We start from the raw sequence: 12,641 nt of genomic DNA, 5'->3' as shown, positions 1-12,641 counted from the left end.
GAGAGGGGAGCCAGCTCCCTACCCGACCACAACTCAGCAGCACTTTGGCAGCTATTTTACGTGACTATGATTCCTAACATTTCACAAGCTAGTGGTTAAGCTTGAAATCATTTAGGTCTCCTCTGGGTTCAAATCTTGATACTGCTACATAAGGGAATGGTCATGAGCAGGTTATTTCACCCCTCCCCCTCTCCCCGCTGAGTGTTTCATTTCCTTCTCTGTACATGGAGGTGATAACAGAATCCACAGTGTATAGTAGTTGTGAAGATTAAATGAGATAAACACAGTGCCTGGCATTTCACACTCAATAGATGGTCCCTATTTTCATTATTCTCTTTCCTCTGCTAGTCCAGACGGTTCAAAGGAGAGACCATAGGGAACTGCTTCTTCCTGTGGCCCGTTCTCGATTCTCTGAGGTGGAGAGCACTGAGCTTGGAATGTGAAGCCAATTCCAGAATGGTGGGACCCAGGACAAATCACTTATTTCTCTAGTGCTCAGTTTCTCACCATTAAATGAGATCATAATCTTTTCGCCCCTCCTAACTTAACAGAGCATCAGGGACAATCAAATGAGAGAGTGGACTAGAGGAATTTTGCAAATAACACCAAACACCACGTGTTGCTTTACTGTTTACAACCTGCATTAAAACACCCTCTCTTTTAAACTGTATATGCAAATAGAAAACTGCATCATCATTATTTGAGAACGGTGTTCTTAACACAGTAGGTACTTAATATATACTTATTATTCAGTGAGCAGGAACTGTGAGCCTCGAATCAACAGGCTGTGTGTGTGTGTGTGTGTGTGTGTGTGTGTGTATTGATGGTTATTGGGAGTAGTGACATTCCAAAAAGTGAATTTCATGGAACCTGCCTTTGGGAGCCTCCAGTCTGGCTGGGAAGACAAACTGCTTATGAATGAAATGAGAGTGATAAAGGATGGGCTTGGAGCTGTTGCCCTTCAGACCAAGAGAGCACAGCCTCAGCAAAAGCTCAGAGGTTGGGATGTTATACAGGATCTGGCCCTAGATTTGAGCCCACATGGGAGGTTCTGAGACCTCAGACAAGCATCCAGTTACGGTGTCAAAAGGTGAGGGTTTGTGGCAGTGGAGAAGGGGCAGGAAGGCAAGTGAGGGGCACCAGGGCACAGGGGCTCCCCTCACAGCAGCCCACTTACCTCACTCCGGGTGAGCAGCGGGGGGAGGCTGCAGATGGGCTTCAGGGCCAGGTGCAAATACTCCATCACTGTGGCTGTGTGGGGAGAGAGGGACCAGTGACCAGGGGGCCTGCTCTAGGCAAGCTCCAGGGAGGTTCTCAGGGACAAGTCAGTTGGGGGCATTATTTGCTTTGCTAGGGGGAATCTTCACTTTGCCAACATTTCCTGTCCTTGGATTCCTTTAAATCAGCAGTTCTCCGCACACCCTGGGGTGCCTTGTTTGGCTGTGAAATATGTCACAAGTAAGTTATTATTAATATTCAAAGACTGACATTTTAAAATAAATCTGAGCAGATTCAAAGTGATCTCTACAATCATGTCTCTCTCACTCACTTCTGTCCCGATATGCTCTCTTGAGTCAGGGAGAAAGAAGTTGGAAAAGTGGTTCAACTCAACCTGGGTTGCACTTCGGACCACTTTTTAAAATGTTCCTTCTTCCCCCACCCCCTTGCTTCCTGCGGATGCTGAGGTAATGGGTCTGGGGGTGTGGCTGAGGCATTTCTACATTTTAAATGATTCCCAGGTGATTCTACTGTGCAGCCAAAGTTAAGAAGCACTGAGTTTACAGTCAGCTCACTGGGAATTGGGAATTTATAGACAGTCCTCCAAAACTGCCAGAACCTGCGGTTGAACTTTTCTCAGCTGGGGGCCAAGGAGTGTCAATCTTGGTGGTAATGCTGTGCAGGGGAAGTCATCCTGTGTGGGCGCCCTGGGGGACAAAAATTTGCAAACCCCTGCTTTAAATAGCAGGCATCCCAATGCCTTATTTTTTATTTTTATTTTTTGGCTGCGCTGTGCAGCACGTGGGATCTTAGTTCCCAGACCAGGGATCGAACCCACATCCTCTGCATTGGAAGTGTGGAGTCTTAACCACCGGACCACCAGGGAAGTCCCCCAATGCATTTAAAGTGCAAGAGATCCAGCTGAGGTTTTCCAGGAACACAGTTATCTGTGACTTGAGGGCCACCTGCCCCCTCGGGCTGATCACTCCAAGCCTGAAGCCCGTGCAGCATTCCAGCTGGAAGGAGGCCAGCAGAGGGAAGCTGGGGCGTGAGAGTAGAGACTGACCTTCAGGGTGAGGAGGAGAATCTAGGGTCAAACAGAACCCTCACATGTCCAAAAGCAGCCTTAACTCCAGGGCGACCTTGGGGGATGGGGCAGTCCCAGGGCTCCCCCTCCTCCGCCTGGCATAGCGCATTCCAGCACAGGCAGCAGGACTGGGTGTGGGCTGCGGAGTCAGCCGAGCCCCGTGTGAATTCTGCCTCTCCCACCTTCTCACTGGGGCACCGTGGGCAGGTTGCTAACCTCTCAGAGCCTCAGTTGCCTCATCTGTACAATGGGCCTAACCGCACCCACCTTGCAAGTGCGATAGGGTTTAAACAGGGCCAGGACTAGGGTGAGGGGAGTGAGGTGCCTCGAGTGCAAAATTTAAGGAGGCACTTGCTCTCAGGGCTGGGTAAGTGCGGATGGGACTTGGAGCATTTGACTCCTGAGAGTGAGGGTTTCCTTAAATTTTGTGCTCTCAGTGCCCCACTCGCCTCAGCCAGGTCCTGGCTCTGGGTTTAAAATGAGGTAATGCATGTACATCTGGCACATGGAGGGTTTTCACATACACACTCCTTTCCTCACCTGACAGGTAAACCCAGGAAGTAGGAACCTGGATCCAGGGCTTGCTGTACCCCAGCTTCTCAAACTGCAAGGAAACATGGCTTGAGGTGAGAACAGATCCTTGGGGGGCTGGTAAAGGCCACATGTTGCCTTTACCCCAGGGCCAGCAGAGCACCTCCTGGCCCCTCCTCAGCTGCCCACCAAAGGGGGCAGACCCCACAGCCAGCCCCAAGTTTACACCAGTCTTTAAATGAAGCCCACACTGTGACCTGGAAAACTAAGTAGGAACTGACTGCATGGGGTGCAGTCCCATCATTTAGTTATTTTTTACATCTGCGTACACCCAAAGACACTCTAAGGCACTTATATAGAATCTGATTATTCTCTAGAATCTACTTTTCTGCTATTAAATTAAAAAAAAAAAAGCATACGTATGGAGGGTGGTGGGAGAAGCATGAAGAGATGGGCTGGAAAAGGATGAACTGAGGTCTTCACTTGTATGAAAACTCTCCAGGTCAAAAAGACAGATAATAACAAGTGTTGACAGGATGTAGAGAAACTGGAACCCTCTTACACTGCTGGTGGGAATGTAAAATAGTGCAGCCGTTTTGGAAAACAGTCTGGCAGTAACTCAAAAGGTTAAACATAGGGTTACTGTATGATCCAGCAATTCCACTCCTAGGTATGTACCCAGCAGAAATGAGAAAGTATGTCCACACCCAGCAGAAATGAGAAAGTATGTCCACACAACTATTTACACACGAATGTTCATACAGCATTACTGATAACAGCCCCAAAACGGAAAACCCAAATTTCTATCAATTGATGAATGGATTAACAAAATGTGGCACAGCCATTGAATGAAATATCTTTTTGGCAATAAAAAAGAATGAAGTACTGATATGACACATCCGCAACATGGATGAACCTTGAAAACATGCTAAATGAAAGAAACTTAACACAAAGCCCACATACTGTATGATTCCATTCATAGGAAATGTCCAGAACAGGCAAATCTACAGAAGCAGGAAGTAGCTTACTGGTTGCCTATGGCTAGGGGTGGGGTAGGGTGAGAGGTAAACAGAAGTGACAGCTAAAAGGTATGGTTTGGGGAGGTTCTTTTCTGGGAAGGTGATGAAATGTTCTAAAATGTGTTTTGCTGATGGTCGCACAACTCATACTAAAAACCATCGACATGTATGCTTTCAATAGGTGAACTGTACGGTCTATAAATTATATCTCAATAAAGCTGTTAAAAGTTGACACGCAAAGAGCCTGAATGCCCCCAGGATGTATCCTCCAGCACGGGGTTTCTGGTCTACCCCTTCCAGGAGTCTGTAGGCTGCTGGGAGAGGAGGCCAGGACTCTCAGAGGGGCTGCAGCGTAGGGGCCCGAGGGCCAACACCTCCCTTTGTGCTTTGCCTACCTTCTACTTACTTCTTTCAGGGCCTCACCACATAGTACGGGGGCCACAAGCAAAATCCCACAGGGCAGGACATCGACATAAACCAGGAAGCGGGCTGGGAGGGACTATGGCAAACTGGGGGAGCCCACAGCCCCCAAAGGGGCAGCCGCCACCCAGCTCCAGCCAGTTCCAATGTTGCCCAGTGGACACTGTTGCCAGAGCTGGTCTTTAATGTGAAATCCTCTGATTTTTTTGGAAAAGGTGACAGGGAAAGAAGACGTGGGGATCCCTGAATTCTCACTTGGGATGGGGGCGGTGTCCGGGCACCTACCAGTGGGGCCATCCACTCGAAGAGGTTGACGCTCTCCCCGTCATTGATGTAGTACGCCTGCCCACTCTGAGGGGGACACGCGGGGAAGGGGACGGTCAGGCACATGCCCGCCGCCTGACCTCACCCTCTCCGATGGCTCCCAGCAGCTGCCCCAACTCCCCACTTCTCCTGAGCAGCCCTGGAGACGGACCTGAACAAGTCCCTTTGAGTTCTGGGGCTGCCAACTGACTAGCTGTATGACCTCAGTGGAGTCACTGAACCTCTCTGTACCTCAGTTTCTTCATCTGAGAAATGGGAGCATAATAATGGCATCTCCCCCTTGGGCTGTTGTAAAGGTGCAGGTGACAATATATGTAAAACGCTTAGCATTCGGTGACTGTAATTCCGGGCTCAACAACACCTACCTCACAGGGTCATTTCAAGGCGCTAACGATGCTCTAAAAGGCCACTTTCCCCCCCACCCCATCAGGCAGCTTGAATCGGGGAGCTATGTCGTGTGTGAGCCAGGAATCCCCGAGGGATGGGGGACACGCCTGCAGCCCGAGGGGTAAGGTCGGGGGAGCACTGCAGGAGACTCACGGCCACGTAGCCCTTGGCGGCGGTGAGGGCCTCAGCTGCCAGCACGTGTGCCTGCACCAGATTGCACACGTGGACCCAGTTCATCCTCGTCCTGCGGTCCCCAAATTGGAACATGAACAGTCTCTTCTTGATGTGGCCCTAGTGGTGAGGGGAGAGGGCGAGAAACACAGACCAAGCCTGGAGTGGCTTTAAAATCCATCTACATGCAGAAGGCTCCCAGGCCAGACTCCTCTGTCCCAGCCCCACATGCCTTCCAGAAGTCTCCACCTGGCTGCCGGATAGACAAGGGAGACTTGTCCTGTCCTGTGAGCGCCTGATCCCCATTTGGCCGCCCCTCCCCCACCTCAGCCCACAGCACCCAGGGCTCAGGCCTAAAGCCTGCAGCCAGCTTTGGCTGTCCCCTCCCTCACTCTCCACACCCAACCCGTCTGCAAACCCAGTCGTCTCAGCCATTACAATCTGTCCAGAATTCGGCCACTCCTCACAGTACTGACTTCCGCCCTCATCTCTCACCTGGACTGAAACAGCCTCCTAACTGGTCCCCTGCTTCCACCCCCGGCCGCTGTGGCCTGTTCTCCATGCAGCTGGGGGATCCTTTTGAATCCTACGTCAGATCGTGTCTCTTCTGCTCAGAAACTTCCGGGCGCCCATCCCACCAGGTCAGGTGGCAGAGGAGGCCCTTCTGCTCTGGCCCCAGCTACTCTCTGACGTGTCTCCCACCGACCCTTTTGCTCACTCTGCACGAGCTACTCGGCCTCCTCCCTGGAACGTGCCAGCAGGTCCCCACCTCAGGGCTTCGGACTAGCCGTTCCCTCTGTCTGGAAGGTTCTTCCTCCAGATAGCTGTGTGATGCACCTGGTCACCTCCTTCAAGTTGCTCAATATCCCTGCTTGAAGAGGCTCCCCGACTGCCGGCACCCCCGGCTTCCCCCAACCCCACTCCACTTTTCCTCTTTCTCCATAGTCCCTGGCACCTTCAAACGTTCCTTGTATTGTATCATGTTTATTCTCTCTCTCTCCTCCTGTGAGAATATAAACCCCACAGGGGCGGGAATCATCTGTTTTGTTCACTGACCTGTGCCCAAACCTGGAACAGTTTTTCATTTCCAGCTTTGTGCCCAAGCTGTCTCCTCTATTTGGACCACTTTCTCTCTACCACCCCATTTTCTTGGTTAGCTCCTTCTGTATCCAAACAGCACAGCCATCACTTCCTCCAGGAAGCCCTCCTGGACCTCCCCTGCCAGGCCCTCTCTGCTGTGCTCCCATCTTCTCCCTCTCACCTCTACACAGCCCTTACCACCCTGAATCTGTGACTATGGAGTCTGTCTCCCTGATGAGGCTGTGAGAAATTTGAAGACAGGATCTAGAGCCCCTTGTAGCTATATCCCTGGCAACCAGCCTTCTCTGGAGACAGGTTTTCTGCGTGAAAAGCCTGGTGCTGGCGGCATGAGATGAGGCATCTGGCCCTCAGGGAGCTCACGTCTGAGCAGGGCAATAGCTTCTTCTGCCTCTTCGGGGTCATAGCTCCATGTCTCCTCTACCGGTACCCAGGCCTGGCTGGCGCACCCCGAGAGCTCTGTTCCTGGTGGGCCTAATGGGGGCAGGACTTCTCCCAGAACTGAGGGTCCCCCGCTCGGGACACTGCCCCCAGACTGACGCGGTGACCGTGGGTCCCCATTCGCACACATATCAGCCAGGCTCCTCCTGTGCCTCCGGCCTGGGGCTGGGACAACATACCGCCACGCGGGGCAGGTGCCTTTGCTCTTCGGGGCCGTAGATCCCTGGGGGCCGGAGCACACATGTCCGCAGAGCGCCTCCTCCTACAACACAGGGGAGGGCAGTCAGGGGCCTGGGGAGGGGCGGATGAGCAGGGAGAGGGACAGAAAGGCTGTCCGCATCTCCTGGTTCTTACCCGGAAAGGTTAGTGGGGAAGGCAGGGTCTTGGGGTTTCCTCATTCAATTAATTATTCTCTCAGTCGATCAGTCAGTCATTCAACAAACACTGTTCAGAATCATCCCCCACCCCCAGCCCCCTCAGCACTGGGCCCTGGGATGGATGCTGTGAAGAATCCAAGGATGACCAAGAAATGGTCCCTGACCTCACTGTGCTCTCAGGCCAGTAACAGAGGCAAGACCTACATGCAGGTATCTGCATGGCCCGTGAGAGTTTAACCAGCACTTGACAGACATGATCTCCTTCGACTCCGAAAGTCCTACTGTGTCCATTTTACAGATGCGCACAGACCCACATGTCCTCATGCCAATAGCTATAGTTCTTTCCTTTTTCTGGTCATCAGTTAGATAAGGACCATGATGGCTCTCAGAGAGGTCCTACTATGTGGCTGGTGCTCTGGTAAGCCTGGAATTTTTCCCTCAAAACAACCCTATGAGGTGGGAGCTGTTATTATTCCTGTTTTATGGATAAAAGAACCAAGGCTCAGAGAAGGGATGTGATTTGCCTAAGGGCACACAGCTCAGCCTCGTGGAGCTGAGATGGGGACCAAAGTCCAGGCACTTTCCACTAATACCTCTGGTGATACAGTACTAACAAATAGGCCCTCAGCTCTCTCAGCCTGGGTCTCCTCACCTGGAAAATGGGTGCTTTGTAACTGGTGGTAGCAGTTATACTTTCCAGACAACAAATGGAGAAATGAAAAGACTAGAGCCATCAGCATGAGAGCTGCGGGTCTGTTCCCCTAACTCTCATTGCTCTGTGCCAGCAGAGTCCCCAGACCAAGACACAGCTTGGTCCAGGGCATCCCAAATTCTCTGCTGAGGGGCCCCCACTGGTAGAAGTGGGAGCATGTCTCCCCAGGGGAAGTCTGGGGGTACAGCCTGAAGGGCTGCTCCAAACATATTCCTTTTAAGTCTTAAGAAAGCCTACAAATTTTTCAATTTATTCTCATAATTCATTTGGGTTTAAGATTAAAATTTTTAAAAATTACTATTTGTAAATTATTTGATGCCCAACCCCAACTCCTTAACTGAGATGGAGCCTCCTGGAAGATGTTCCACTCCTCCAAGGCTCAGGTTTCCCAAGTGGCTGTGCCTGCAGTGTGGGGAGCCTAGTGTATGCCATCCTCTGGGACCGGAAGCCCACCTTCCTTTGGGGGTCCCTTCTGCTTTACACCAGGTCTAGCGGGGGACTGTCAGTGTAGATGCACCTCTCTGCCCTGAGATGGCAGCCAGGGGACCCAGGCTGGGCCAATGCCATGTTCTCACCCAGGAATGTGACTCTGTGCATCACTGACACGGGATCGAAAATCATAGGACTGGGTTCACCCTGAGAGACTGATCACCAGCTCCTGCCTCCCAGGTCCCTGGAACTGCCCCGACCCTGTCCTTTCTAAGCCCTGGTGGTCATTTTTCTGGAATATATTTTCCAGAAGCTATCCCACATCCTTCCAGTATAAATTCCATTTTCTCCATAAATTAGCCAGGGTCAGTGTCTCCGGGTCATAGCCAAACACCCTGACTGCTCCCGCTCCAAAACCCTCACTTTACAATGAGGCCCAGTGTATTGGGTTGAACAGCGGCCCCCCAAAAGATATGTCAGTGTCCTGGAACCCGTGGATGCTACTTTATTTGGAAAAGGGGTCTTTGAGGATATAATTAAGGACCTAAAAATGAGATGATCCTGGATTATCCGGGCGAGCCCTAAATCCAAGGTCAGGTATCCTTATAAGAGACTCACAGAGAAGAGACAGATGGAGAAGAGGAGAGGCCATGTGAAGACAGAGGAGGAGACTGGAGCGACGCAGCCACACACCAAAGAAGGACCCCCAAGCTTCTGGGGCCACCAGAAGCCGGAAGAGTCAAGGAAAGATTCTCCCCTCGCACTTTTGGAGGGAACGCAGCCCAAATGACACTTTGATTTCAGACATCTGACTGTAAACTGTGGGAACTGCGAGAGAAGAAGTTTCTGTTGTTTTAAGCCACCAGGTTTGTGGTAATTTGTGCCCGCGGCCCCCGGACACTAATACACCCAGAGACAGGAGGACACAGCACATTCACGTGGAGCTGGGGTCTGCACGCCTCAGGACTCTGCTACAGGGACCAGGGTGCTCCATGCCAGGTTAGAGGCAGAGTCTCAGGGACCAGCTTGGGTAGTAGGGACTGGAAATCACCCAGGGTGACCGTGGCTGGACTCCTGCAAGGCAGGTATCAGGTGAGCTTTTCTGTAAACAGCCTGCAGCTAATTTTAAACTCTGGGTCACCTGGGCATGGTGGGGGGAGGTTGGTTGGGCTACAGCTGACACTGGCCAGTGGGGCGCTGGGTGGCCACGTCACAGAGGGACTGCGCCCAGGGTATCCATGACTCTCCTGACCATGGAAAGCTGGGGATGCTTGTATAAATAATTCTCAGCCAGAGGATTAGGTGTCTGGCTTGTAGGCTGCTGGTCCAGCCAGGGGAGGCCCTGGTAGAGAAGAGAATTCAACTGCAGAGGGTCAAACTCCTGGGAAACACAGATGGATGTTCCCACTGGGATAAGGGGTTGAGGCTTGACAGGCCCAGGGTGAGAGGGTGGGGTAGGGAGGATTTTAGGGAAAAGAGTTCATGCTCAGAGACCTACTCAGCCATAGCTACAGTGGAGCATAGTGGTTAAGCCCCAGGCTCTGGTTTTAGACTCCCTTAGGGGGAGAGGGGGTTTTCAAATCCCACCTCTGCCACCTAAGAGCTATGTGACCTTGAGCTAAGTCAGTTAACATCTTAGCCTCAGTTTTCTCTCCTGTAAAATTGGGGATTATAATTTGAAACAACCTTTGCTCTCCAAATCCACTTGGCTCCTGAGTTTAGACAGTGAGGGAAACCAGGTTTTTTGTTTCTTTTTAGTTTCTGAATTTCAGAAAGCAAATAATGATAATGTAGATAGCAGGAATTTATCTGAATCTATTGATATTTGACTCCTGAGTTTGGAAAGCAAGGGGTAGCTAAGGTTCTTACCTCATATGGATGCTATGAAGAGTTATTGAGGCTTTTGCAGGTAAAATCAGCATGTAAAATAGGGCTTGGCATGTAGTAAGCACTCAATAAACATAAAATGTCCATGTTGGTGTTTTGTTTTGTTTTGTTTTTTTAACAGTGCCCATCATTATTTTATTCTCTCTCAAGCCCTTTGAGGTAAATTCCACTAACCATTTTTTCATAGGTGAGGAACCTGAGGCTGGGAGAGGGTGAGTGCATTGCCCAAGATCACAGAGCTGAGAGGCGGTGGAGCTTGGATTTGAACTCAGTTCAGTCTGATGCCAGTACGTGGGTGCTTAGCCACTGTGCCATGCTGCCACCTGTCCTTAATCTACTATTATTTCCCTATCACAATACAGTAAGAAGAGGCAATCCAGTAAGGCAGCCGAGGCCAATTTTTCTGGGAGTTACTGAAGGGCCCCTCACTTGCACAGCCCTTCCAAAGCGCTATACTTCATGCATATTCATAAGTTTGTACTCTTATAAAGAGGGTCCCCAAAACTGGATCCCCTCCTATGTGGCAGAAAAGAGAGCTAGACGTGGACTAGCTCAAGTGTCTCCCCACCAGGCCATGAGCAATGTGAGGGCACAGACTGGGCCTGACGTTTTCCGGGCTGTATCCCTGGTGCAGTGTGGGTGCTCAGAATTTGTTGGACGATGAATGTCCAAGGCCCTGGGGAAGCGTTCTTTGGAAGGAAGCTGGGAACATACCAGCTAAAAGCTAGAATCGCACATGTGCTTCAGGGAGGGAGCAGTGGGCATGCACGTTGGCTGTGAGCAGGGCCCCCCAGTACTCACCTGGGAGAGGCGTCCCGTTGGCCATGAGGATCAACTGGTCGGCAATGGCTTTGGTTCGGGAGTAGTGGTCCATGTGCTATCAGAGGACAGGAGCACAGAGCCACCGAACGGGGGTCAGAGACACTGCTGGCCACACCTGCCCGGCCCACCCAGCCCTCCCGGCCCCAGGGCTGTACCTCTGCTTCAGACCACATGGGGGTTCACTTCTGGGACCCCGACTGGGAAATGGCCAGGCCCTGAGCCCCACTGCCCCTCCTCTCCCCCTGGGTGGGAGCCACAGGAACAGAGGAGAGAGTTCAGAGCAGTAAAAACGACCAGGGGCTCCTTGATTCGGGGAGGCTCCCGCAAGCCACAACGCCTGCTCTGGGATGTGAACGCTGGACGTGAGTTGATGGATTGTTCACATGGAGTCCTTTAGTGCTCACGGGGCATTTTCACATACATCATCTCACTTCCTGGTCTCCACGTCCCCATAGGGTGGTGCTGTCACACCCAGATGAAGAAGGAGAGCCTCCAAGTGAAGTGGTTTGCTCAGGGTTCCACAGTAGAAAGTGGCTTTGCTGGTTCAAGGCCAGGTCTATGTGATTTCAAAGCTCCTACTGGCACGACCAGCCAAAACAGGAGAGGGCTTTTGTGCCACGCCGTTTTGGGGACCCTTTCTTCCTGCGTCTTACCCTGAGTTGTGAAATTGACCCCGGCTCCGCCCATCCCTACCCTTTGGACTGTGGGTTCCAAGTCCATTGGCCCCGCCCACCTCTCCTGGAAGCCAGGTACCTTCTCCAGTGGGAAATACGGCACAGAGTCCTCATCGCCCTGTTCTATGGGCTTCCCGCCGAATGCGACATTGACGGTGCTGGTGTAGACAAGCCTGGGAACCCGCCGGTGGACACAAACTACAGCGACAGGTCACACGGCAACACACACACACACACACACACACACACACACACAGTTGATGTGAGCAGGGACTTGGCTGAGGAGGTACCCGTGGGGACCTCCTTGGGTGAATCCTCCACCCAGCCTCCTGCACACATCCTGGCTCGGGAGGGAAGAGCCTCCTTCCCTTAACTTGGGGAGGGGTCAAGTCCCCGCTCCCTGGGCCCCTGGGGGCCGGGCCGGCTCATTCTTCCTTCTCAGTGTGGCTGCGGCCCCTTAGCTACCTTGCCAGGGACAGGTCAGAAGAAAGTCTCACTCAGTGGGGACATAGGGAAAACACACTCTAGAATCAGAGAGAAAAACGGGATGCAGGACAAGGCAGGACATGCCCAGACAGCCCAGATGTGAGTTTTCTAATTTGGTGCTTCAGCAACTTTTCTTGCTCCCAACCCCTAAACCCTCTGTGCAAACTCCACTCCCTGTGTCCCCAGACACACTGAGGCCACGCTGAGCCCCATGCCGGGGCCTGGGCAGGCCTGCAGAACAGGAAGGATGTGCTGCCCACAGGCCCTCTACTGGGGAGGGCGGGGGTTGGGGGAGGCTCCCACCTCCGTCCCCCTGCCCTGTCCCCCAGAGCCGGGCCTGCGCAGGGGTGGGGAGAGAAGCACAAACACACAGCAGGTCACACTCTGCTCTGAGCGCCTACCATCAATCACTAGTTTGGTGCCTCCAACATTTATAGACTCAATCTGCTCTTTTTGCAGCTAAAAGACAAGATGGAGGTGGGAGAGTCGGGGTGCTGTCTCATGCCTTGTAGCTGAGGCCGTGAGGCTGGGCTTGGGTGGCAGGGCAGTGGGGCTGCA

The 12,641-nt window shown here is 52.2% G+C and overlaps 2 protein-coding genes across 2 annotated transcripts in view; one reads left to right on the top strand and one right to left on the bottom strand.

Moving 5' to 3' along the window:
- The window catches only part of PDZD9 (PDZ domain containing 9), a 365,894-nt gene that overhangs the window by 207,310 nt on the left and 145,943 nt on the right, over positions 1-12,641 (top strand). The gene's annotated exons all lie outside the window — the stretch shown is intronic.
- Positions 1-12,641, bottom strand: part of SDR42E2 (short chain dehydrogenase/reductase family 42E, member 2) — a 29,653-nt gene that overhangs the window by 9,338 nt on the left and 7,674 nt on the right. The window contains exons 4-11 of the mRNA XM_082431153.1: positions 12,485-12,542; positions 11,677-11,795; positions 10,903-10,978; positions 6,876-6,958; positions 5,140-5,277; positions 4,561-4,626; positions 2,846-2,909; positions 1,178-1,251 (exon numbers count right to left, since the gene is read on the bottom strand). Of these exons, the coding sequence (XP_082287279.1) occupies positions 1,178-1,251; positions 2,846-2,909; positions 4,561-4,626; positions 5,140-5,277; positions 6,876-6,958; positions 10,903-10,978; positions 11,677-11,795; positions 12,485-12,542 (678 nt within the window). The remainder of the gene's footprint in view (positions 1-1,177; positions 1,252-2,845; positions 2,910-4,560; positions 4,627-5,139; positions 5,278-6,875; positions 6,959-10,902; positions 10,979-11,676; positions 11,796-12,484; positions 12,543-12,641) is intronic.

The sequence above is a fragment of the Balaenoptera physalus genome (genome assembly GCF_965194825.1).
Source record: "Balaenoptera physalus genome assembly, chromosome: 16".
Taxonomy (NCBI): domain Eukaryota; kingdom Metazoa; phylum Chordata; class Mammalia; order Artiodactyla; family Balaenopteridae; genus Balaenoptera; species Balaenoptera physalus.
The sequence above is the reverse complement of the archived record's forward strand: the minus strand, read 5'-3'. Positions and strand labels throughout refer to the sequence as shown.